Raw genomic sequence first — 26,467 nt, forward strand, 5'->3', positions numbered from 1 at the left:
TATTACTGGTGATTTTGTAGTAGCATGTCCAGATTCCCGGCTTACTGCGATCCTGATGCGTTGGGAAGTAACAGATAATTCATAAAACATAGTTTGCCCTCGGCTATTTACAAATAGAGATTAAAGCCAAGAAGAAACAAGGTAAACAGCTGGGGAAGAAGTTGGTAAACATAAATAAAAAAATAAATAAATAAATGGTGGTCATAGTGATGGGCAAGTGGGTGGTGTAATTTGGGGAAGTTTTCTCTGGTGGTGTTAGTGGTGGCTGAGGGTTCTGTTACTGCAGGGCTGTTGGAAGGGTAGGGCATCCCCCCTGCAGGGTGCAAGATGCCTGTGGGAGACATCAGACGAGACATCAGACAGAAGGTTAGGACCGGTGACAGCGATGCAGGAGGTAGTTTTTATTAGATATTTCTGAAGTAGAAGTCAGTTAGTTGAGGCGTGTGTGTGTGATTTTTCAGGGCAGCCAAGTACCCATGAGAGGCATACTTGCCCAGGCAACAGTGTGCTCATTCAGCTCATTCAGCCTGCCGTGCTCTTTTCACTCTCAGCTGCACTGAGAAGCATTATCCAGAAGTTGGGATCAATAGAAATTATCTTCCCTCTGTAATTTTCAGAAAGTGAAGCTGCGGCAGTGGCTCGATATGACTGCATTCTAGACAGCATTGTGTTTGTTTGACAATATAAATGGTGGGCTAGCACAGTAGGGTATGGTGTTTGTTACCACAATGGAAAAACGCTTTTAAAATAGCCTGAAATACTGCGAAGAAGAGGTCACAGAAAAGGCACTGTGATAATGGATGGTCTGTGCAGAAACCAAAAGATAAACACAGTAACGAGTGAAGTAGGAAATAGATGAGAAGTGGGGAAAAAATTTGGACATAAATGTACGTGGAAAATTTGAACATGAAGAATGTTGACATTTAGGAAAAAACAGAATTTTACTTTTGGTATCATCACATTTATTTGATAACAAAATTAATAGTGCATAATTTGAATTTTTGCTGTGGGTTTAGTAGGAAATAATAGAAAGATCGGATTGTGATTTTTTTTTGTTGGCTTTCAAAATAATTAAAGGCTGATGATCATCTGTACCTTCCATGGTGAGAGCACCGTGCACTTCAACTGTATTTGCAATCTGTTGATTGCTATCTACCAGGTTTCCTCAACACATGAAACCCTATTAGCAAGTCTTTTTTAGCACTGTCTACTTAGTGAATTAGCAAGCTGAAGTGCTTCTGAACGCAGCTTTACAGAGCTCCCTCCAGGAGACTAACCTGGAGCAGTTAATTATCTCGGCATCCTTCTTACTGAAGCCCTTCCTGATGAGAGGCAATAAGAATTTGGGTGCACATCGGGAGATTTGTGCGGCACTGCCTGGACAGGGAGAGCCTGCCTGCAAGAGGCAGCAAGATGGATCAGGACGATTGAATTACCCCTGTCCTCTGGTGTCTGAAGGTTGTGGGGTGGCTTGCACTCCGTGGCCTCCAACGTGCTTCCTGCTGCTTCTCAGGTCGGGTCTGTGGGCTGGTGAATAAAAATTCCAGAATCTGAAAAGAATTAGGCTGCAAAAGATGGAATAATTGGGTTAATTTCTGAATTAACCTCTTAGTATGAGAAGCAGGCCGGAGTATGTGTTGTGAAGCAGTGTGAGCAGAGAGATGCACTGGAAGCCCACTGCAGCTACCAATCGAGTCTTCACTGACATGTACTCCAAGGAACAATGTTATCATGAGTGATTTTTTTTTTTTTCCAAGAAAGCATCCATCATGAATTCCAAGAGGCAGCTTGGAGTTGGAGTTCTCGGTTAGCATTGACTGTGAATTGTAAGATAATTGATGGAGGTAATAAACCTTCAATAAACAACCAGGTATCCTAATGTATTAGGATATAGTATAATATATAATATCCTAATCTCAGAGGCATCCAGCTCTTGTCTTCTAATTTGAAAGGAGTTTTTTATCCTTTTTCATTGTTTTTTGATTGATATTACTATTTTACTTAAAAAACATCCCAATAAACTATGAAGTGTAAATCCACAACTTCCTCACGCATAGGTTCTCTGCTCAAACAAGCCTTTATTGCCTGTTTTGTATTGCTAAAGCCAGGAGGCCCAGAGTTGAAGAGGCTCACTGGTTGGTAATTACTGATCGTTTAATTCATTGTTAGGGATTGTTAGTTACTCTCTTATGATAACTCCAAGATAAGGTGTTACTCTTGTTCTGGGTAGCCTTACCTCCTATTTAAATGAATGTTAAATTGAATTGTAATTTACATGTGCATTCAGAACTGGTTCAAATTCCACTTTGGAACATCTTACGGGAACAGCAGGCAGTGACAGGGTGGAGCAGTCAGCCACCCTGTTGCGTGTACGTGGGCTGTTACTGAGCCTGGTCTGAAGCACGGTACTGCCAGGTTACTTCTGAGCTCTGATAAAAGCATTTCCTGCTTCCTCACCACATCGTGGTGAGCTTGGTGGAAGTAATAACATTCTAAGACTTAATTTTTTAAGTCAACATTGGACTTACCATTTTAAATGCATGACCCAAGCCATTTTTCTGTGTGTTTGGCAACACTTGCTGCCAGTCTGTGTCTTCCTCAGCTGGTCCCAGAGTAGTTGGTCCTCTTGTGACATGAGATAACACATCAAGTGAACTGCAAAAGAAAATAAACTGGTTGTTCATCTCTCTACGTTTCACCTTGGTTTGCCTATAATGAACAAAAAATTGGAAGTTGTCTTTCAAAAACAATTACTTTAGCAAAGGACAAGAAGGAGAAGGCATAGCTCCAAATTTCAATTGATTCTAGTAGATTGGAAATGAACACGGTGCTGGCAATCGGTAAGGCTGTGCATCCAGGTCATTTACCTGCTTCTCTGCACCACCTTTTTTCTTCCCTTGCCCTCCTCTCAAAATACAACACCTGTGTTCAGAAGACCTTATCAGAGAGTGTAAGAAATTGCTTCGCTGGATGTCAGTTCCTGACAGAAACACCAGATAATTGGTTTATTTCTCAAAGTTACGTACTTTTGTTAAACTATTTTCATTTTCCAGTATTATAACACCAAAAAAACACCAACTAAGAAAACCAACTTGCTTATTAGTTTCTTTACTAATTTCTTAGTATGTTATAATGTAAATTGTTTCGAACTCTATGCTTTTTTTTTTTTTTTTTTTTTTTTTTACATTTTTGTCATCTGATTGCACATATTACACTGCTCTTTGTAATAGTCAACTCACTTTTGTCATTCTTTTCAAAAACAGAAATCGCCTGCAAAGAAGCTGAGCCATGCAATTAGTAAATCGCTTGGTTGCGTACCAAGCAGAGAACCGCCTCGTCCTATATTTCCCGAGCAGCCAGAAAAGCCACTTGATCTTGCACATATAGTGTGAGTATCCACTTTAATCTACCTTTCACTTCATCAGCGATATGAAACAAGGTCTCTGTGGTTGTGTTTGACTTTGGAACTGGCTAGCAGGAAAGAGCCCTTAGGTCAGTGTTATAAAGTTGCAATGCCATAAATGTTTACATGTTTGTCTGAAAAAAAATATATTTCAAACATACTGTTTTGTTAAGAGTATCTTGTTAACTAAAAATTGATACAGAATAAGTTTATGTATACTTAGACTAAAGCCTGACTGTGTATTTTGTATATTCCACTCACATTTATTAGTATTTGCCAAGTACTAAATGACTTTACCTTTTACACATCTCCCCATTGATAAAGTAGTCCGATCCATTTGTTGTAGGTTAAAAAGGTATATAAAAAAACAATGTTAGGTAGAGGCCATATTTAATTATGGTTAATATTAGGGGGTTTTAACTTCTTGCTGTGGGACCATTGACTTTATTTATCTCACCGAGAGGCTTGCTGTGTTTTTCTGCTCAGTGGTATTGCTGCTAGCCTTTCATCCTAACCTTATTGCCAAACAGATGGAACGATCTTAACAAAACAGCATTGTACTGGTGTTGGTTTGAACCAACTTGAAATCAGTCTGCTTCCCTCGTTTGCCAGTTTTCTCCTGAAAAGTAAAACTGGAGAAAATCATCAAATTCTGGCACTTTTTATTTTTAGTAAAGTAAGCATCCAGATAGATCTATTTTAATGTCCTACAGTCTTGAAAAAAAGTCTGTCTTCTCATCTAGCTAAATCTACATCTAGCTAAATCTCATCTAGCACGTGCTACAGAGAAGAGTGGGGAAAGAGTAGCAAAAGGAAGGGATAGAATCCCAGAATGGTTTGGGTTGGAAGGGACCTCAAAACCCACCCAGTTCCAACCCCCTGCCATGGGCACGTCCCCTGCCCCCCGCCCCATCCAGCCTGGCCTTGGGCACCTCCAGGGATGGGGCACCCCCAGCTCCTCGGGGCAGCCTGCACCAGGGCCTCACCACACTCACAATAAAGAATTTCTTCCTTATATATAATCTAAACCTACCCTAATTAGTTTAAAGCCATTCCCCCTTGTTCCATGACCGCACTCCCTGACACTGAGTCCCTCCCCAGCTCTCCTGCAGCCCCCTTTAGGTACTGACAGGCCGCTGTGAGGTCTCCCCAGAGCCTTCTCTTCTCCAGGCTGAACAACCCCAACTCCCTCAGCCTGTCTGCAGGAGAGGTGCTCCAGCCCCTGGATCATCTCTGTGGCCTCCTCTGGACTCCTTCTAATACTTCTGTGTCCTTCTGGTGCTGGGGGCCCCAGAGCTGAGCGCAGGGCTCCAGGTGGGGCCTCATGAGAGCAGAGCAGAGGGGGACAATCCTCTCCCTTGTCCTGCTGCCCACACTGCTGTTGGTGCAGCCCAGGAAATAATTTATGTAAAATGAAGGACTCGCATTTTCATGAGTGTTCAGTAATTTGCAGTTCTGAGAGTAAGTGGAGTCAATGCTCTTCTAGTTCTCATAAATATTAGATTCTTCTTGAGTGGTTTCCCTGTTGTCACAATATCTGAATGGAAAACCAAAGTGCTCAAGTCTGAATGTCTTATAACCACTGAAAGTTCGGTATTAGGATGTGCTCCTTCGACCTTTCTTAATGCCGTATGATTTTGGCTGTTTCAGACACTCCTTTTAACAGCTGAGACAGTCAGCAAGAAAACAATGGAGGCTAGCTTGCCAAAAATACTGGAAAGGTGAGAGTAGTAAAGCTTATCGTAGTGTGGTAAAACTTTCATGTGGCTTTCTTCTGTAACAAGCGTAGAAGACCCATAACATGATGTGAACAAGTTGTTACAATGCTAAGCTCCTTAAAAAACAGCATTTACCAGTTTCTGCTTAGCTGTGTGATTGCTTTCTCCCATTCCTGCATCACTGAATACTTCCCAACTTTTATACTTTATTTAGTCCTGTGCAGTGAGTGGAGCTGGATTTGACGTAACAAAATATTGCTGTTCTGATTTTCTCTGTGAGCTTGCAATCATATATTTAAAAAAAAAAAAAAGGTCCATTTTGCAGCTGTCCAGTTCCAAGCTGCAGTGCTGTGTTCTCCTAAATGCAGGGCTCAGTGGATCCCCGGGGACAAGGCTGTACCAGAGCGAGCTCCATGCCTTGGTTGGGAGGTGTTGTGGACTTTGAGCCGCTTAGCTTTAAATCTGGATTTTCTGTAGTGAGGTGCTGCTCAGCCTCATAGGAAAATCATTTTGTGCTTAAAATTTTCTCAAATCATGAAGCATCACGAACCCATTCACATTTTTCTGTGTGGGTTTTCTGTGCTGCTTCCAAGCTGATGATGATTGGCATTCACAAGAGACAATAGGGAGTGTACAATGCAATACTTATACAATTTTTTAGTATATATAAAGGTGATGGAGAAAGCTGCTGGGGGGTGCAGCAGGGGCTTGGAGGGTGCGTGGGGCTTGCAGCTGGGCAGGCACAGTGCGTGACACCTTCTGCAGGGGCTGGGACCGTGTCCCAACTTGGGGACATCTGCTGCCTGCTGCCAGCTTTAACGCAGGAGGGGTGCCCAAGGGACCAAGCGCTGGGGACCGCTGCCTGATTCAGGCACGGCGAGAGCACAGTAATGGTCTGATGTAAGAGCAGTGCAAGTAGATGGCATGTGGTATTTGTGTCAACTGCTAAATCACAGGAAAACAAAATGATTCTCTACTTAAAATGAACATAAAAATAAAATATATATATATATTTTTAAGAGTACCACCTTTGAGGTTTTCTATATAAGCTGGGATTTCTTGAAAATAGAGGTAACACTTTTTAAGCATGAAAAAGGACATATCTGGTGGAGATTCTGTCCTAGAGAATTCAACTTCAAAAGAGGAATTGCTCAGGGCTACAATGAGTCATTATTTAGGTGTAAGTGATCGTGACCTGATTACATTTGTTGCATGTAAATGAGGTACACAGCAGCATCTAGCAGTGCTTTAGGAGAGTCTGTCTTGCAAAGCTGAAATCAATGTCAGCTGAGTAAATAATGTGAACATAAAAATATTAATAACTAGGAGCTGTTTAAGAATACTTGGCCAAGTGACCCCAGGCAAAAAAGACTTGGAAGGGGAGCAAAAACCATTTATACAGCTGAAGGGGATGAGAAAAGGCAAAGATTGCGAGCAAAGAATGGAAACTGGGAGTTCTGCTGTGTAGAAGGTGGGTTTGAAAAAAAAGGATTACAAAGGGGAAAGAGAAATGGCCATACATTATTAGTATAAACAATAAAAGCCAGTAAGAATGATATTGGCCTGCTGTTGCATTTAAATAATAAATGATAAATTGTTCAGTCGTAATGGTTGAAGTTACAGGAAAATAGTTTTCAGATGGTGGTTTGGCTGGTGAGAAGGCAGCAATTGTGCAATATGCTGATGGTCTCAGCCATCTGTCAGAGGTAATTCAAAAGGATGTGGAATTGCACCTTCTACATTTTCAGCCCAAACTGCATTCCGAAAGAGGTGGAAAATTTCTTAATTTGGCTGCTTGCTGCTGGTTGTTGCCATGTCTTGGAGCAGTTGGAAAGCTCCCAGAGCGCTGGAGGAAAACACGTGTTACTTCTTGAGTGAAGTCAATCAGGGCAATCTCTGACACGTTCGGTTTACCAGCTTGACTTTGATGGTGAATACAATCATTGAGCAGCAGATAAGCTGTTTCGTTGATCAGTAAATAAGAAGGTAACTCATGCCCATCAGCACACACAGGCTTTTGTCAATTCGGTGTAGTCAGACTCAGCTTCTAGTTTTTGATTAGATTAATTTTGATTAATAAAGTGATACTGTTGAAATAATGCATTTACTATGAGCGCTGCATAATTTAGAAAGAAATCCTCAATGTAGCAGGCATACAGCAGATTGAAAGCAATGTTTGGCTAGGTGGCCTCAATATAACTGAAAAAGAAACCGCTGCACAGGGCGGGCTTTCACGTGGAGTTCTGCAGGGACCTGGCCTCTGTGCTGGTAAGGGTTGTTTGAATGGCCAGGAGGAAAAATGCAAAATCACTGCTGGTAGGCTGGGTAGGTAAATTAGAAAACCCTTGGAGGAATGATGAGGATTAAAAGGATGGTATACAGGGAAGAGTGACTCCCAGAATTTTGGAGTTTGTGGCATGTAGTTGCCTGAATGTGCATTTTCAGGGCAATTTTATAGCCAAGGAGGCTACTGTGATATGAGTGCGAGGAGGAGACTTCACCCTTGCTGTTCGGTGGTGGCATGATCCATGTCAGAAAACTTGGCAGTGACACAGTACCCACGGTCAGGGTGGGTGCTGGGAGGCTGAAGGGGTGAAAAAGGTCAATGAAAATGATAAAAGGACTGGGAGTGGATATTGGAGGATGCATAGCCTTATGTTCAAACGCTCAGGTAGCTCAAGTAATGGTAGTATAACACATGGAGGAATTATTTGGTATTTCTAAAAATATCCATCTTAGGGAAATGAAAAATAATCCCAGGGAGCTTTAGCAGATAAGCTTATCCAAAAGACACTGACCAGAAGTTGAAGCTAGACAAATTCAGAATAAAAACAACAAGTGTGTTTTTAATAGTGAATGTAAGTAATTAATCATTAGAATAGATTAGCAAACTGAAAAGTGGCAGAATTGCCTGCCACTGAAAATTTAAAAAACAAAAGGAGAGCAATTTTAGTTCTGTAAGAACGCCGGTCTCTTCTACCTTCTGTGTTTGACAGACACCCCCTTACTACGGTATTTCTCTATCGTTTTATGATCTATGAAAAATGTACACAACAATTTCAATGTAGCAGTCAGGAGCTTTACAGAATCCTCTGAAAGAGCACCATACGCATGCTCCAGCAGGCAGTCATGGATTTGCTTTACGTATATTTCCCAAAATAAGTGAATGTTTCTCAAAGTACCTCTCCTGCTCTTTACCTGAATTCCTGCAGCTGTGCTGGGTCAGCACTGTTACAATGGAAATTTGTTCCTCCTGCTAGGTCAGTGCTTTTTGCGCCCTTATCTCTCTGCCTGCCTCCTCCTCCAGGTTGTGAGCTGTGCCTAGGTGTGAGGTGTCAGGCTGCTGTAGAGTGATTCTGCTTGAATCATCTTCTTTTTTGGCTTTTGGCATACTCGATTTCCTGGGTATGGTTGCTGGAATCCACAGGCTCCAAAGTCTCTCCCCCATCTAAATGACAGAAAAAAAAATTAATAGGCATTGAAAAACCCCTTGTCAGTTTACACTTGATAAAGCAGAGATTGTATGTGACATGAATCAGTTTTCATGGGAGAAATCCGTTAAAGTTTTCCTTCACCATGGTGTTATTTCAGGTTACAGCTGGAGCACTTCCTCTGGCTCCGGACCCATCAGCGTGTAAAACCTCTGCATTAAAGCCTGTATTTCAGGACGTTGTCTGAGGTGGCACAAGGTGCAAAATGTGCTCAGGGTGCCCCTGCTCGGCTGGAGGTTGGACCAGATGATCTCCAGAGGTCCCTGCCAACCTTAGCCATTGATGTGACACAACTCCATCGCCTAGGATAAGTGCGTGTCCTATTCTTAGCTGAAATAGCTGTCCCAGCAAAAGCTGCCACCACCATTAGTCCTCCTGTGTGTCCTGCAGAGCAGAGGTGTCCTGGTGCTGTTGCTGAGTGTGGTGATGCTCTGGAGCATGGATGCTGCTCTGGTGACAGATGGGCTGTGTCAGATGCAGCTGCCCTGAGCTGCTTCTCCTCCCTTTCTTCCAAAAATTAGCATTTTCACCAGAGAGGTGGCGTGTGTCACCTCCTCAGCCGCTGGTGAAGGTGGCTCTGTGCTAAGGCATAATGGCACGGGCTGTGACAGCTGGAGAGGAAATGCATGTCCCACCCTGAAATCATGTAAAAATGTGATGAGAAAGCATTTTCAGGGGGCCACGGAGTGTTCAGGGAGAATATGTGCTACCGCTGGCAGGTCTACCAAAAGGTGGGTAGCCAAACTGTTGTGTGCGTGTTGGTGTCTGTGCCCTGTGGTCACTGGGGCCAGAGAGTTTGGGGGCGCTGAGGCTGTCAGTCCACAGCTCGCTCCTTCCTCCGTGTAAGCCTTCAGCACCCACAGCTGACACACCAATGCTATCCAGATCTCATGGACCCACAGCTGTCAGGGCAGGGTGCTGCTCTCCTCGGGGTGCTGGGGCTCCTCCTGGCCTGGATGCTGCAATCAGGTCTGGCCTCGGCCTTTCAGAGCCTGCCTGGAAGAGAGGAACATGTATTGGTAATACTTGCTCGTATTGCTAACATTTACCTTCGATACAGCGGGGCAGGAAGGGGATATTCGGCTGTGTGGGAGATGCTGTGGCTGGCACCTGCCCCCCAGGACATGCGGCATAGCCCTGGCTGTTAAGGAAATGCCACCTCTCACTTCTTACAGTGGAAGAGTGCTGCAGAAGTGCTATCTAAAATGGGACAGCTGCCTGCAGACTAACTTCTAATTCTTCCTGTTACGTTACTTTATTTCCATGTCATATTAAGTTTGAATCTTAATTGGATTCTGTTTCTAGCAAAATAGGTTTCATAGGTTTACCTGAGTTCAAAACAAGACCAAGAGCATAGGTTTAACTCTTTGAAAAAGGAGGAAATCAGTGAATTTAGAACAGAGCATGGTTCTGCATAGCCTGCTTACTGTAAGAAATCAGAACGACCCTGTGGCTCTTTCAGTAGTGGTAAAACCAGGGTAGGTTTGACACTGGATGTATTTCCTCACAGAAGTTCTGCAGTGATAACATATGAAGGGCTTAACTTTGGACATTAACATAACCTTTGTAAGATCTTGGTGAAGAGTTACGGTAAGAATAGCAGTTTGTGGGTTGCAGATGCTTTAGACCATCGGATGTGTGTTGCCAGGAGTTTTGCCCTGTGTGACAATCCAAAAACTGTTTATTGACTGTGCCCTCATTTTCCCCAGGACACCTCAGGCAGCAACGACCTGGGGCTCTTTCATTGCTTCAACCCAAAACCCCAGGGGCAGCGATGATCCCTCAAAAGCCATATTCCTTTACTTGTTGCTACTGCTGTGAGCAGCTCTACTGAAAAGCTTGAAAAATAAGTGGAAGCCAAAAACTGATGTGCTTACAAAACTGTTTCTTGGCCCTGACCCCCTCTGCAGCGCAAACAGTGGGGCTAAAACATCCTCAGCCAATTTAGTGAGTCTGCTTTAGGTGGAAATCTTTGGAAATCTTTTCTTCATCTTGCAGTTGCCAGAAAGCTCTGAGGGTTAGAGAAGGATAAAGGAATTCCAGTGGATTTGGGGTATTTGGATTTTCAAAAAGCCTTTTGAAGGATAATTTGTCAGAGCCTATTAAAGAAGGTAAGTTACTGTGCGATTGGGATAAAGGTCCTTTGATGTACTGAAAAGTGCTAAAGGTTAGGGAAGCAAAAGGTGGGGGTCAGTGGATGTTTTTTAGGGTGGAGGAGAGTTGGTGGTGGGGTCCATAAGCAGATCTTCACGGGACTAGGCAGGGCTGGCCCCTCTACTGTTGGCACAGCAGTGATGTTCTCGAGAACATTTTTGTCAAGTGTTACAGAACACTTTGCTGCTGAACCTGCCTTGCTCTGGATGGGAGCAGCAGCAGATCTGCTGAGCAGCATCTTGGTGCTCCTTCATCCTTGCTCTGAGGCTTGTCTGTCAGGCTGCTGGATGGCAGTGAAAACTGCAAACAAATCCCAGGTTTCTTCACACTTAGGGAAGTTTTCAGAAAAACCTTCCTCTAAGAGCTTTGTGGCCTCCAAAAACTCCACAAAAATATAGGTCCTTTCTCCTAGAAGCCGGGGTTGCTGATCCAAATCATCTAAATATATTAAATAAAATTTCAGTGAACACAAAGGAACAAGAAATATGCTTAGGTTGCCAGTATTTATTGCAAACATACATCAAAGATGACTTTTTATAGAAGTTAAGGTCAGGTAACATTAAATCAGCCGCTCTTACTGCCTGTATCTCATTGATCATTAAATGTCACCACCTTCCTTCTGTACCGAGCCAAGTAATTTGTGTTTGGGAAAGGCAATCTAACATAAAAACTCAATTTTGAGAGGTTATAAAGGCAACATTTCTTGAATAGTAGCTTGTTTGATTGAGTAGTCATCCTTCCTGTTAAATTATTTTAACATTAAATATTTCAAAATTTTCACTTAAACTATGTTCCATTCCCAGCCCTTGCTCTGTTTTTCTTTCTCTGCTGATCTACACAGTCGTACGTCTCTGTATGTGTGCTCCAGGAGCAGATCAGCTGTGCTGCCAGCAGATTGCCTTACCTGTCAGTTATGGTCCGTGATGCTTTTTGTAGTCACTGCTTTCAGAGACGCAGCTCTATTCTCTGAATCAAAGTCTGCGTGTTTATGCCACAGATGTATAACCTAATATTTGGCCTTATTAAAATAGTTCATTTTAACAAGCCTAACTCAGCAAGTGATGTGGATTAGTCTTTGTGATTGCCATTTCATCATTATTTACTACTTTATGAACCTATCTCATCTCCAAAGTTTATCAGGGCTAATTTTCCATGTGCTTCAAATCCGTAGTCAAAAGTCTCAAATCTTGTGCAGTAGCTGTAAAAATCCACCAAGATGATTTGATTTCAGAGATTAAGAACTGACGGTTTTGACATCTGGCAGACCTTATTGCATTCAGAAGGACCTTCTTTATATCACATAGCTCGTTTTCAATCAGACCCTTTCACAAACTTTACACCAAATTCCTGCACCCGTGCGCAGCGATCCCCGGCACCGCCGCGCGCTGTGCGGCTCCTCGGACGGGCAGCGGAGCGGGGATGAAATGCGATTAAGGAGCAGGAGGGCGCGGGGTAGGAGCCGAGTAGCTTGAGCCATTGTTGTAGCATCCGAGGGCTGAAGTTGCCCAGAGGAGCTGCCGAAGCCTGCAGCGCTGAGCGAAGCCGCTGGGGCTTGCTCTGATTTCCAGCAGCCGCCCGAGAGCCGCCTCTGCGCGCCTCGCGTCCCCACTGCCAGCCCGCGCCTGCGTCCGCTGCTGCCGTGGGAACTGCCGCTGCTATAGGATAATCCATCAGCGCCTTTTCCGAGTTCAGGACGTTTTTCCATAGAAAAGGAAGCCAAAAGCGTGCCTGTAATGCCAGAGCCCCGGTGAGGTCGCGGTGACGCTGCTCCACGCCAGCCGCAGGAGGCACAGGTGGGTCCGTGCTGTGCCGGAGCGGCCGGGGGGCTCCCATGGGAGCCCGGTGGGGACGGGGCCAGCAGCAGGGTGGGAGGGCTCGGGCTCGGGCTTCAGCTCCATCCCAGGCAGCAGGGAGCCGGTGCCCTCAGCCTGCATTCCTTGCATCACTGCCTGGTGCCTCCCTTTGGCTGCCGGGAACAGGAGGGAGAGCAGCCCGGTGTCCTTCCAGGCTTAAGGGGGAGGAAAAGATAAAGGAGATGATTAAGAGAATTGCTCTTATCTGAGTTGGGAGTGGTGGGAAAGGAGAGCACACGACCTCTCTGTGTGAGTGCCTCCTCCACTGGTACGGGTCACAGCCAAAAGCAGCCAAGAGAAACTTGCTTTCTGCATTGGGAGCTCCGAGGTTTCTCCTCGCACCCCTGTGTCCATGGGGGCCTGCACACATGCACAGGTGAGTCTGTGGGGTGTTTAAAGATTTATAAGCATCTGTTTCTCTGAACTTCTGTACTGGAAGCGATTCCCATGGATATTGAAGTTCCCATCCTTTATGGCAGTGGTTTTTATAGGCATGCATAATTAATAGTGCTGGCCAGCCCATCTCCCACAAAGCACAATGTTGAAAGTTTTTGCCCATCGGCTGCAGAGCTCAGCGTTCCCCTGTCGTGGGCAAGCACCCTCCTGAATCCAGCACCATGAACACGGGCACAGCACCGCTGGTTTGTGTGCCCTTTGTGTACACGCTCAGGTTCCGAGCTGATTTGGAGGCAGTTGAAGTTTCAGAAGGTGATGTGAAACTCTGACGAGCATGTCTTAATTATCGTCGTTGGTTAGGTGCTTGCACACAGTTGTGAAATGTTGGCAACCTGTCATTTTTATCTTTTTGCGGTTTTTGAAACTTGCTGTGTTATCCTAAGATGCATAAGCATTTGGTATGAATTTATTTTTTGGGAATATGATCGCTTATTTTTGATTTTCATGCTCATTCTGTCACTGCTGAGGAATGGGATAGGCATTTTTAACCAAAACTACATAAATATGCATTTAAAAAATGTAAAGATTTTAACAGAAGACAGATGACATTGCATTGTAAAAAAGGTTATGCAGTTGAACATGTTTAAGACAGAGATTTTCCCAGACTTTCATATTCTTTGAATACAACACCTGGCACACTGAATTTTCCTTCAATTCCCAGTGAAGGAGGCATGTTTCTGTATTTCCTACAGTGGTTGTGATCGCTGTTTATTCAGAACATAAATGTTTTTAGGTATCTCCACAGTGGTGGTTTTATTTGGTGGATACCCCATGCTCATTTCCTTAATTGCCTTAGACTGAAACTCATTCCCTGTGTGTGTAGCAGATTGGGCTCCAGACTACTGAGGAACTGATGTGTGAGAGATCTTTATCCCACGCTGGGAGGATGATTCTTACTAGATTTACATGCCTTTCTTGAGCTGTTCTTGGAGGATGGGACAATTTTCTAATGTTTGATTCTAAATCATTTTGCTGCTTTGCCCAGGCTAAGTGTTTATCTGGATTAACACATAGCAGCTCTTCACCAGACTTGGTAACAGCCTTTAATCTGTGGGGCTGGCATCTGTCTCAGCCTGATGGGCCTGTAAATGGGATTTTATTTTTTCGTCCTGACACCTTTTGGCCAGACTTCTAATTAATTCTAATTCATTCCGGGTAGGAAAGTTTGGATGCTATGCATGTCTTGATTGTGGCTGTCCTTATTCTCGAAGACAGAGCAAAGTTTTTCTGTATTTTGAAATCTTTTCTGTTTGTATCCATGGTAGGCTGGTGTTTACATTGTATAAATTGCCTGAGATACCTGCTCTGCCAAGCTGATATTCTAAAATTCTGGAATAATTTACTTGGGAGAGCTTGCTGAAGGTCTTCTGCTCCAGCTTAGAAGTTCAGTCCACCTCTGAGGTTCGATTACATTGCTCAGGGTCACCTCAAGTAGGTTACCTTCAAGCACGGAGGTTCCACGGCCTCCCTGGACACAAATGCCAATGCCTGACCACCACCACTCTGAGCAAATGTATCCTAATATCTAAACAGAACATCCCTTGTACCTCCACTGCATGTTATCCTCTGCGTGTGCTCCTCTTCGTACCCACTGGGCGGGTGGTCGCAGGCAGCCATGAGGCTCTCCTGAACCTGCTGCTCCCCGAACTAACCAGCTCCATCAGCCTCTCCTCGTACACTGCTCACTTCAGACCTTGACCATCTCGGTGGCCTCTGCTGCACTCGCTATTCCATGTCCTGAGGAGCTTAGAGGAGGACGCAGCACTCCAGGCCCTGTCTCACAGGGCCAGAGAGGAAGAATCCCTTCCCTTCACCTCCTGGCTCTGCTCCAGCTGGCAAAGCCCAGCATGTGGTCAGCCTTGCTGCTGTAGCTGGTGAGTTTGTGCTCCTCAGGACCCCCATGTCCTCCTGTGCAAATCTGTTTCCTAGCCAGCAGATTCTCACCCTGTATGGTTGCACAGGGTTATCTTGTCCGAGGTGCAGGACTTGGCCTCCCCAAGTAATGCAGTGGGCTGATATTCGCCCTAGGAAGCTGTGCTGTGGCTGCTTCTCTGGATTTCAGTATTGCCAAGCATCACTTTGGACACGAGGAAACTTAAAAATCCTCTCCCAGTAGGCGTTTCACACAGCTGCCCTCTGTTTTCATTAACGTGGTCCAGGTCTGAGTCCTATCACTAAGACTAGTTTCGTGATGAAGGGTTGTTACTGTCTTAATGAATTTCGATTAACTTTCAGCAAGTTAATTTTACTTTGTGTTTGTCAGAAGAGTAATACATCTCAAGTCATGACTGCCTCCCGTGTGATGCAGAGCTGGCAATTCTTTAGCACAATTGCACAAAATGTCTTTGAATCCTCAAGTTTGTTTGGTGATGAACTGAATTTATTAAAATACTGAACATTCTTTACAAGAAACGGCAAAAATTTGACCTTACACTAGCTTTAACTCGTACTTTAAGTGTTAACATATTTAACTACCCAAAATGCTTTCTTGCACTGCATGGGGAAGGAAGAGCCTCATAGAGCAGCGTATGAGTGCTGCTGGAGGCTTCAGGTATCCCTCCATGGTGATGCAGCTGGTGTTAGTGATCCATTGCCCCACAGCCCATGTGATGATGTATTGAATTATTCCTGATCTAGAAGGGTTTTTGTGAAGAGTCATAGTTTGTTAAATTTTATGTGTTTATGAGTTTATTTTTAATTTTGTTTTTATGTGCCGTTCTGTGAGTACACACATTTGTTACTACTTGAGATAAATCTCTGCTTGGTTTCAGGCTGGAAGAAGGTTGTTAATGGTTGTTAAGAAGGTTGTTAATCCAGCAAAAGAAGTAAGAACTTCCAAGTAATTTAATTATAATTATGCATATATATATATATATATACACACACATACACTTCTTCTTTATTCATACAGCATATCAATCTTACAGTGATCACTGCACAGTGTTAGTACAGAAGTGTTTGCTTTTGCCTGTGGCTTGGCACTGCGGCATTGCCAGGTTAGCACATTATGGCCAAGGTAGTAACGTAACAGCCAAGGGAAGCAGCGGTGACCTTTTCTCTTTGGTGCCCTAGATCCAGACCTGCTGGAGTTCTGCTTTAGGCAAACCTAAAGCCCTCGTCTCGGTGCTGGAGTAAGTGGGTGGAATGTTAAGATTTCTGTATTCGGGTCAGGCTCTGTGATGCACTCATCCATCTTTGATACTTAAAATTTATGAATTGCATATTAATGTTCTCTTTTAGTTCAAAACGCCCAGGTGTTTGCATTTTACTTGTGTGAATTGGGTTCCTATGCTTGTATTTCAGCCACTGCCTTTCTTTCTGGTCTCCTGCACACAGCTTTCTTGCTCCCTTCCCTCACACGGCTTTGAGGGGGCAGCCAGTGGGTCCCCTTCTCCCCTCTGGTCAGCAGGAGATGCTTTCTGGTGTGGCATGGCACACCAGTGGCACATTTGCTGCCCTTTCTGGAGCTCGGCACCCTGCCGTGACAGGAGAGGGTCGGGTCAGGCCTAGCAGGGCTCAGAGGCTCCCCAGGGCCATGATGGATGGACATGGGATCCACAGGGCCTGGGGCAGCCCTGCTGCCAGGCCCAGGCTTCCATGAGTGAGCACTGTGCTTTGCCCTTTAATTCAAGGGGGGAAGGAGTGAAATGTAAGGCTGGTTGTTTGTTTGGATGTTGGTGGTTTCATTATTGTTATTTTTTAAAACCAAGCCTGCTGCCTGTGCCCATGCTCGGTGCTGTCCCTCAGGAGCCCCCCAGACTCCCTGTGGTGCTGGGGCACGGCTGTGTGGGCACAGAGCAGGGTGGGTGCAGGCCCCTCCAGGCTGTGATACAGAACCACAGAATCATCTAGGTTGGAAGAGACCTCCAAGATCACCGAGTCCAACCTCTGACCTAACACTAACCAGTCCTCCACTAAACCATATCACTGAGCTCTACATCTAAACGTCATTAAAGACCTCCAGGGATGGTGACTCAACCACTTCCCTGGGCAGCCCATTCCAATGCCTCACAACCCTTTCCGTAAAGAAGTTCTTCCTAACATCCAACCTAAACCCAATACCAGTGATACCACACTGAATGCCACGTTCACAACACAAGCCAGTATTAATGGGCATTTCATAAAGACGCAGCAGAACTTACCGTGACATTTCGTCCTGGTGAGTAATTTACGTGTTCCCAGTTACTGGGAGTGGAGCAGTGTGATGGTGAACCAAAACAGCAGAAACCCGGCCATGGCTGGGCATTAGTGGCTGCAAACAACATGCTGTCCCTGCTGCCATCGGCTCTCGTCACAGAGCTTGGGGATTTGCTCCCTGCAGTACACAGCTTTTTGTCAGATCTTGGGTATTTGTGTATGATCTCAGATTTGTGGTTAGTTCTCAACTTTTTATCATGTCTGTTTCATTTCATCCTGATCATCTTAACAGAAGCATACGCTGTAAACTGTTTTGTAAATTACAACAAAAAATTAAAATAGTCTGTGCATCGTTTCGGCAGCTCAAATAATGTAAATCTCCAGAGGATGGAGCAAAAAGTTGAAACCTTTGGTCCCCTCGCCCAGGCAAAGCCAGGCTGGCTGACAGGAGCTGCTAATCTCGTCTTTGGTACCCAGTCAGGTCTGCACCATTATTGTATCCAAACGCGTTTGAAATGTTTCCTTTTGGCAAATATTTAGCCTGCTATTTTTGAATTATAGTTTTTTGACTGAAATTGTTGTCGGATTACACTTAGTTGGGTTATGTTTTATGCCTTTCTTCACATCAAGATAGCTTTTGGCAGGATTACTACTCAGTGCTAGTAGGAAAATTAGTCATAGTTAAACAGATATAAAAGCTCCATAAGGGCTTGTAGAAAACTTAACTCAAAATATTCCAGGGAAGTAGAGATCACATTTCTCACTCCTAATCACAAACATAAAACCAACACTTTTGAGTAGCATAAGAACAGAAATTGGCCATTTTCTGCTGATTAAAATAACAAAGAGAACAAACCAGTAATCGATCTGTAATATATACATGTAGTTTTTGTTGGGAAGTTGCTCACATGATTTGCACCGGAATGGAGTGGTGAGATCCAATTTACTACTACAGTTATGTTCCCTTTCTATAGGAGGAAAATGTTGGCTCAGCATATCCGTGGATGTATTTGCCCTTGGTGCTCTCATTGGAGGAGTGTTAGCAGCTATTTTTAAACAATTCCTAATTTTTTCTTACAAATACAGTGTCAGAAAGTAGTACATTACAGTGAGGAACTGCTGACAGTCATCTGGCACTTGGAATTTTACAGAAGTCTGCAAAGTCAGTGTTCAGTGCCCTCCTGCAACTGCAGTCATATCCATTATTTGAATTAAGATATCATAATTCTTCAGAAATATTTAAACAATACTGTGATCTGGATATTTTAGGGGACTGGTAAAGGATTACAGAGAATTTTGTGTCTGGTTCTTTGCCACCTAGGGATAACTGTAAGTACATTTCCATTCTCAGGTTTGTTTCAGCTGTGCATTGAACTGGTTTGTCCCACAGGTACAGGTTTCATCTGTTTTCTTTTGTTGCATGTGCAGAAAACAAAGAAAAAATACACAAGTAGCAGAAACTTAGATCTGTCTCCTTTACTGAAGGTAATGTGCATTTTTACAATAAACTTTATTTTCTATTTAACAATAGAAATAACAGGTAATGTTTTCCCACTTTTTGCTTTTCACATTTGCATGAAGGTCACTCACGCTACACTGAAAGTAGAATCGGTCTTCAGTGACTTTGTGCAAAAGCGCAAATCAGACAAATTTGAGATATTCAGTTCCAAGCAATATCTGCCTGTGTGACAGAAAGCCCTTTTTATTTGAAACTGAAGAAGTCTAAATAGTTGCAGAATAGAAATAGAATGTCAACAATTCAACTCTTTTCAAAATTTTCTCATTGTAACAGCGTATTTTAAATATTGTGGTTTCCGGGTTTAAAGCAGAGTGACACTTTAAAACTTTTTATTATGGAGAGGGGGGTTAGTTTCTTGTTTCCTAATCCCAGTTCCTACCCCAGATTAGAAAAACAAGCAAAAGAAGAAATCACCCTCTATGGTAAGATGTAATGTATTCTTGGTATAGTGTAGTATATTCCTACTTTTATAGGATAGTTTTTCAAAATACACGCAGCAGGAAAAGCAGGAAATGCGTGTTGCATTGATAAGTCATTCTGACAGAAGTTGCTACCTTGCAGCTTCTCATGGCTGCTTGTTAACTGCTGGAGAACGTTGGCCTTGGTTGCCTGCCAAAGTGTAGCTCTGATTTTGCATCTTTCACCTCCTGAATCTGGCTGGTAATTCCAACTTCTGAGTCTGATGGGTTTTGTATCATAGATTTACCTTCAGTCATTGTGTATATATATGACAGACAGAAGTTTCCGAAACTTGTCCTGCTGTGAAGTTTTTCCCTTACATTTTTGAGCAAAAGAGCTCAAAACACAGACAGAGATGCTACTACAGTTATTTCCTTAACCAGAGTTCATGGAGTCCAAATGAGTCATCCCAATTATTTAACTAGAACCAAAAATGCAACAGAGACTGGGAGATTTCCTTGAATTATTCCTGGTGCAAAGCAGAAAATATATTAAAAAAAATAGGTATTTTGTAAAAATAATTAACATTTATAACAGATGGAATTTGCCACAGTCATGAAAGTTCATGTGCTTTATTGCCCTCGTTATTCAAAATCTGCAAGGATATTTCTAAGTAGAATTTGTTCATTTTGGTTTCTGTTCCTTGGAGTTTGTTATATCCGTGCTGTGTACTGCTGTGTGTTTTTATTACAAATAAGCTAAATGTACATGTAGGTTGCCATCAAACCACCACTTATTTTGTCTGCTAAGTAGGAGGTTTGGAGTTAGGATTATCTCTGTGAATTGCATGTTTTCCAGCTTTCAGTTGTTCCCGTGTTTCTTCAGTGAACCATCCCTGATTTTCAACCTCCCTCCTGAATTGCAGTTCCAAAAATTGAATGCAGTTCCATTTGTGTTCTTACAGTGCCAAGTGCAGCAGAGCCCCCCTCAGTTCCCAGAAATTGCTCCTCCTTCTGCGCGTGGTTATTGCATCTGGCTGTTCTGCTCCAGCGGCACACCGGGGATGCTTGCTTAGCTGACTGCCACGAACCCTTGTGCCCTTTACAGCTATTTTCCCAAGATGAAGTCTGTTTGCATCCCCAATCTGTTAGTTGAAAAGGGTAATTCTAACACCCCTTTGCTTTCTGTTGTGAAGTTTAAGTTGTCGTTATGAGCTATTGCATTTTTAAATAGGTTTTCCTTCACTTCGTTGGCCTGCCTTCAGTGCCTCCTATTGAACAGATGTATTGATCTTATATTGTACTTACTCAAGCATGTAGTCAGAGGGAGAAGGCAGCAGGAGATCATTATTTAGATTTGAATAATAAATAATGGGGCTTTTTATGGTCTTAGTTATATATAATGCATAGTACAAAAGAAGTAATTCATTTCTTCCTACTTGGTGATAGACACCAAGTAATTAGAGGAGAAGAGTTTATACAGCAAATAATAGTAAAGGAATTGGCCTCTTAAGTAGTAGAACAAATTTGCTCAGTAGAGAGGACTCTGGAGAGAAAATTCACCCATCTTGGACTCGCTGTTCGGAGATGCATGGTGTGACCTACTGAAGTCCTGGCTGATGAATTTCAGAACATGTATATATCTGACACAGGTCCCAGAAGTGTCTCAAGTACTCAGAAGGAGTGGTCAGGCGTTGGGACGGGTTGCCCAGGGAGGTGGTGGCGTCACCATCCCTGGGGGTGTTCAAGGAGAGGCTGGATGTGGAGCTTGGGGACGTGGTTTGGTGGGTGACATTGGTGGTAGGGGGATGGTTGGACCAGATGATCTTGGAGGGCTTTTCCAACCCTAATGATTCTAATTCTATGATTCTGAGCAGTTTTTGAATTCTTCAGGCAGAGTGGAATAGTAAAGACAATGTTTAGGAAGAAGTCTGAAACCATTTTCACGTAATCTTACTTAAAAGTAGCTCTGCAGACTGCTTCTGCTGCAGCTATCTGAAGCTTCGGTGTCTGCAGCATTCCACGATATCCCTGCCTGCTGACACCAGCCCTCCTCTTTTAATTTAATGTGTGCCTGTATCACATGTTTAGCACACATTATCTACATTGAGTCCTTGCCATTTGCTTGTGAAGCTTCAAAATAGCTGCCGGTGTGTTCCTTGAAACTCCATTCTCTTGCCTAGCCTGTGAGTTACGGGTTAAAGCTTGTGTCTTGCTTTTAGATAGTCTTGACGTATACACTTAAGGAAGAGAATAGCCACTGCTTGTGTAAAGGCAGCCTGAAAGCCATCAGGAAGTACACGAAGCCTGAGTATTCTGCTCTTCCCATCTGCCTGCTCACCGCTTGGCCCCTGAGCATGTGTGGGTTTGTGGTGACTTGCTGCTCGTGGTGGACACGGGGCAGGCTGCTCCGATCTGCCCCTCAGACTGAGGAGAGCCCATGGTGTAAGACCAAAAGGCAGCCTGATTTGGGATGCAGTGTGATCATGGGCAGGGGTTGCTCGAAGAGGCTGTGGAATCTCTGCCTTTGGGGTTATTAAAAATATGACTGGGCAGCCTGCTGTGGCTGGTCCAGCCTGGGCAGGGAGCTGGGACTGGGTGGTGTGGAGAGGCCCTCTCCTACCTCAGTGGGTCTGTGACCTGGACCAGCCAGCTGCAGGAAGCACATCTGGGACACCAGGGGTGACCGAGCAGGCTGTTGGCAGTGCGAAAAACCCTCCGTTAGCTGGAGGTGCTCTGCCAGGACGGAGCCTGCCCCTTCCCATCTGCTCCCACCAGCGCCCGGGCTTTGCCTGGGTCCTTGCTGCTGGCCACGCGCCGTCCTCGGGCAGATTCCCGATGAAATGCTGGTGGCTGTTACATCAGAGAAAAAACAAAGATGCAAAGTCAAAGGAATAAGCTCGAGATCAAGTCCTAGTCCTGCATATACTGTTAGTTGAGTCTACTTGGGACTGTTTTTCACCAGTGAAGCCAGCTGGCTCAGAACTGTTCTGTCCGTGCTATTAATCTTCCTTACCTTCCAGAAGAGCTGAGCCACATCTGAACGGCTTCCTGGGAGTAGTTCCTGGCTCCGTCTTCTCCCAGGAATTGTTGGGAATTTCTGCTTGACTCAGACCAGAACTGTGCTAGGGTCTGCTAACAATTTACACATGTAGATGATCGCGTTCCTGGATTTTGGAAGACTCCCTGGCACGGTTTCGCTTACTAAATATAAGTGGGGCCAAACTGGCTCCGGATCAGGCCATCAAACTGCACTCTGAAGACTTGTCAGATATAAACAGTAGGAATGGTTTGAAAATGAGATGTGCTGGAGCTCTTCATCCTCAAGTCAGCAAATGACATCTCAAAATTTTTATTACAATTTTTGGAGGATTTGCAGTGTGAGGGGGAAGATTTCAATTGTATTACTGACATCATCCTTATAGAGCATTTTGCATACAGTAAAATGGCTTTATCCTCTCCCAGGGAGGGGGGAAGATAACCATTCTCATGCTCCCTCTAACCTGCTCCCGCCGCCTCCACTCTTCTACCCTCTGAACCTCAGTTTGGGAGCCATCTCAGCCTACCCATGACCAACTATTGCTGCTGCAGTGCTGATCATTGCATCACCGAGTGTTTTTAGTGGGAAAAGAATGATTTCACGTGCACACAATCCTGGAGGGAGAATACTGCACTGTGCTCAGCCCCATAGCTTATAGGTTGTTGTGAAGGAAGGAGATGGTGATAGTAGCAGGTAAGGAAACTGGAAATTACTGAAATTGGGCCTGCCCTCTTGTTAGCATGATGAGCTGGCGTGGCATCCTCAGCAATGCAGCCTCAGACTGGAGAGTTTGGTGTGTGCTCCCATGCAAAACCCAACAGCAATCCTGGAGCAAATGTCAGGACAAGCGGCTGGACTGCAGTGATGCAGATTGCTAAAGCGTGTAAGGAAAGCAAAGGCTGCTGTTAGGGGAAAGAAGGAACGTGTATCTGGGGGCATAACCTTGACTGTGTCACTTTAAAAGCATCGCAGCATTTGTTTTTATGGGCAAAACCAGGTGGCACTGCTGGCAGACGGGGACTGTGCTTTACCTCGGGTAACCTCAGTCATGACTGTTCTTTGGGGAAATTCCCTTTGGTCTCTCCTGAGGAACAAAGGTAAGACAGAGGAGGTGTGTTATTGCACTATTACCTAAATGTGTTGACATAGTCCTCCCAGCAATAAGGTGTGAGAAAAGCAGGTCGCGTTTATGCTGCTTTGAATCCTTCCTGATAGGTTACAGGAGAAAGAGATTAGTTTTCACAGGGTTGTTTGTGGAAATCTCCCCAAGGACTTCTCACGGTTGTTAAGCAAAGAAATGTCATTTCTTTACTTCCGTGGAAATGCCATGCAAGAGAGACCAAGATTTACATCGAATCGGATTGCACTTTACAGTCTGTGTCTTTCTTACTTGGAAGTATGAAGTAGCATAGGAAACATTAAGGAAAAAAAAAAGTTAATACTGCATGTGTTGTTAGAAACAAACAGCTCTAATGAGTTTAAGTTCATCTTTCCCGACCTTCAGTATGAGAAATAATGAATCACCCAGGAAAATAACGAACCTCACTGTGTTGCTTTTTCCAGCTGACACCTTGTCAGAGGGAAGCAAAAGGACTGTCATGGCAGTTGGGACATTATTTTTACAGTTTCATGGCATTGTATTTCATCAACTGTTATTTTGGTGTTTTGTTGTGTTGTTGTTGTGTTGTTTTTTTCCAATTAATAAACTGAACTAGGATTCCATATGGATTTGAGTACGCTTCTTTTGTAACAAGCTTTAAGTTAATGCAAATCCTTAATATCAAGATCTTGACTAGTGTCTGCTAGCTGTGGTGCCAGCCTGCCTCGCACCTAGAAGTGCTAAATGCCTCCATACCTCTGCCTACGTAAATACACATAGGTAAATATCCACCAAACTGACAGTTTTCTGTTAGATTTCTCCTTAAATTTCTGTCAGCATGGCTGTAAATGGAATAATAACAGGCAGAGGGTATGGTCAGCCACTCTCTGTAGTGTAGTGGGATTTAATGTAAGAATGATTTTTCATTTTTATACATGTAACTTAGATCTTTGACTTGTGCCTGCCTTCTGGCGTCGGTCAGGTCTTTGTTGTAATTCTTTGTAGTTCTCTTTGCACAAAGCAATGCAACCTGGATGGACTGCGAGTGGGGCTCCTGAGCAGTACCAAGGAGGCTCATAGTATCTGTTATTATCTTTATAGTGTAGGATTTCCCAGGTTATAGAGCAAAACTCACCTGTAAAGTTAGCAAATATATTCAAGACTTCATGTCTGTTCAGTTCATATGTATGTAAACACAGTAAGTGCAATTTAAAAGAAGTAACAGAAAAGACTGGCAGATGTCATGCAGTTATCCCTATTTCCATCCATATTTAAAGAATAACTTAATTCTAGGCATTAGTAGATAATTAAGCAAATGCTAGTGTTTACTACACTGCTGATCAGTGCACCTGAAAATGACTCTTTTTTGTTACACGCAATATACTGTCTGGTTCTGGCACACAAACATTGAGAAAAGGGAGAAAGTGTATGTTTGTACCAGAAGCTTAGCTTGAACTTCTGCTGCTTGACATCATTGGGACCCTTCAGACCCTATTTAATTGTCCTTTCCTAGGGACAGTGAAATGTGTCTACTTCCAGAATTCCAGGTGTCCATCACTGGCTTCAGTCTCATCAATTCCGGGTCTGAAAGACAGTTTTTTTATATTTTTTTAATTGGATGCAGTGGCAGCCCTTTCTCTCGAGTATAGATTGCTTTTCCTGAGCTTTGCATTTTCCAAGTCTCTGTAGACTGATGGGATCAAATATATCATGTCACTGTGCTGATTGCATCAGCAAGCTCAGATAGAAGTGTTTAGGGTTTGGTAAATTTTGTTTATTGTTGCTTTTTTTAGAGGTCCCTTTGCAAGGTGATTGTCTGGCACAGCAAAAAGTCTCCGGACTTGGTTGCTTCTATTTACTGAGCTTCTAGACTTCTGGGGCCTGAGAGCTGTCCTGGGTTTGTTCTGGACCTTCACCAGCCAAGTCTAAATGAAGACTTAGCCCTAGGCTTAATTGGGCTTTTCTTCAGAATGTGCAATGATTTCCCTACTTAGGAAAACTGTTGACACGTTTCTTATTTCTCATTTTTAGACAAGATTACCGAGAACAAATGTTACAGCAACTTCAGTTACATCTGAATCTCGTAGGTTTTTACAGGTAGGAGCAGGTAATTAAAGGGTAAATATTAATGATAGAAGTCAAGATCTTTGATTTAATTAGAGTTCTGGCAATAACTCATAGGAGTTTGGTGACATGTTTAGGAAAATGATGGGAAGATCTAAGAACAGGATATCATCCATCCTGGGTTAGACCAAAGAGCTTAGTCCAGTATCTTGTGTCCAGTAGTAGCCAGAAGTGGATGCATAGAGAGGGAGCTGGTCACAGCAGAAGAGACAGAAAATGTTCATACTTAAACATGGTTTGGAAAAAATATAAAAAGACAAAAAAACTGCTAGGGCTGGAAAACTCAAACTTCTGCTGCCTTCTTTAAGGTGATTTAAGGTGTTTTAGCTTCACAGAATCACAGAATTGTCTAGGTTGGAAGAGACCTCAAGATCACCTGGTCCAACCTCTGACCTAACACTAACAGTCCCCCACTAAACCATATCCCTAAGCTCTACATCTAAACGTCTTTTAAAGACCCCCAGGGATGGTGACTCCACCACTTCCCTGGGCAGCCCATTCCAAAGCCTAACAACCCTTTCAGTAAAGAAGTTCTTCCTAACATCCAACCTAAACCTCCCCTGGCACAACTTTAACCCATTTCTTCTCGTCCTGTCACCAGGCACGTAGGAGAACAGACCAACCCCATCTCACTACAGCCTCCTTTAAGGTACCTGTAGAGAGCAATAAGGTCGCCCCTGAGCCTCCTCTTCTCCAGGCTAAAGCTTATATATTGAGCGTATGAAACCCATGGATGTATTTAATCCATTTTCAAAATATTGTTACTTATCAAGTGGTTACTGTGCCTTCTGATGAGAGTCGGTGCTCAGTTCATTTTGAAATCTTTGTAAAAGCTACATACATCAGTAAAAAGTCACCGTTCCCATTTAGTGCAACTTCTGAATCTCCGTACCAGTTCTGATTTGGGGTTTTCTCATGTCTCAGGTGCTTGGATAGTTGCATTTTCTGGTGAGGCAGAAAAATCTCTCCTCAGTAGCTGCTTTGTCTTGTTTATGGTGATAGGGTAACTCTCATAAGCATCTCAGAGGGGACATTCGGTTATATTCCATTTGAATCAGAAATTGGTAAAATAAAA

The 26,467-nt window shown here is 43.7% G+C and overlaps 1 protein-coding gene across 9 annotated transcripts in view; it reads left to right on the forward strand.

Annotated features, from left to right (window-relative positions):
• DTNB (dystrobrevin beta) overlaps nucleotides 1-26,467 on the forward strand; it is a 197,681-nt gene that overhangs the window by 57,424 nt on the left and 113,790 nt on the right. For all 9 annotated transcript variants that reach the window (XM_082757277.1, XM_082757279.1, XM_082757280.1 and 6 more), the window contains one exon: nucleotides 3,264-3,388. In XM_082757277.1, the coding sequence (XP_082613403.1) occupies nucleotides 3,264-3,388 (125 nt within the window). The remainder of the gene's footprint in view (nucleotides 1-3,263; nucleotides 3,389-26,467) is intronic.

Source organism: Aythya marila (assembly GCF_965140915.1).
Source record: "Aythya marila genome assembly, chromosome: 3".
In the NCBI taxonomy this organism is placed as follows: domain Eukaryota; kingdom Metazoa; phylum Chordata; class Aves; order Anseriformes; family Anatidae; genus Aythya; species Aythya marila.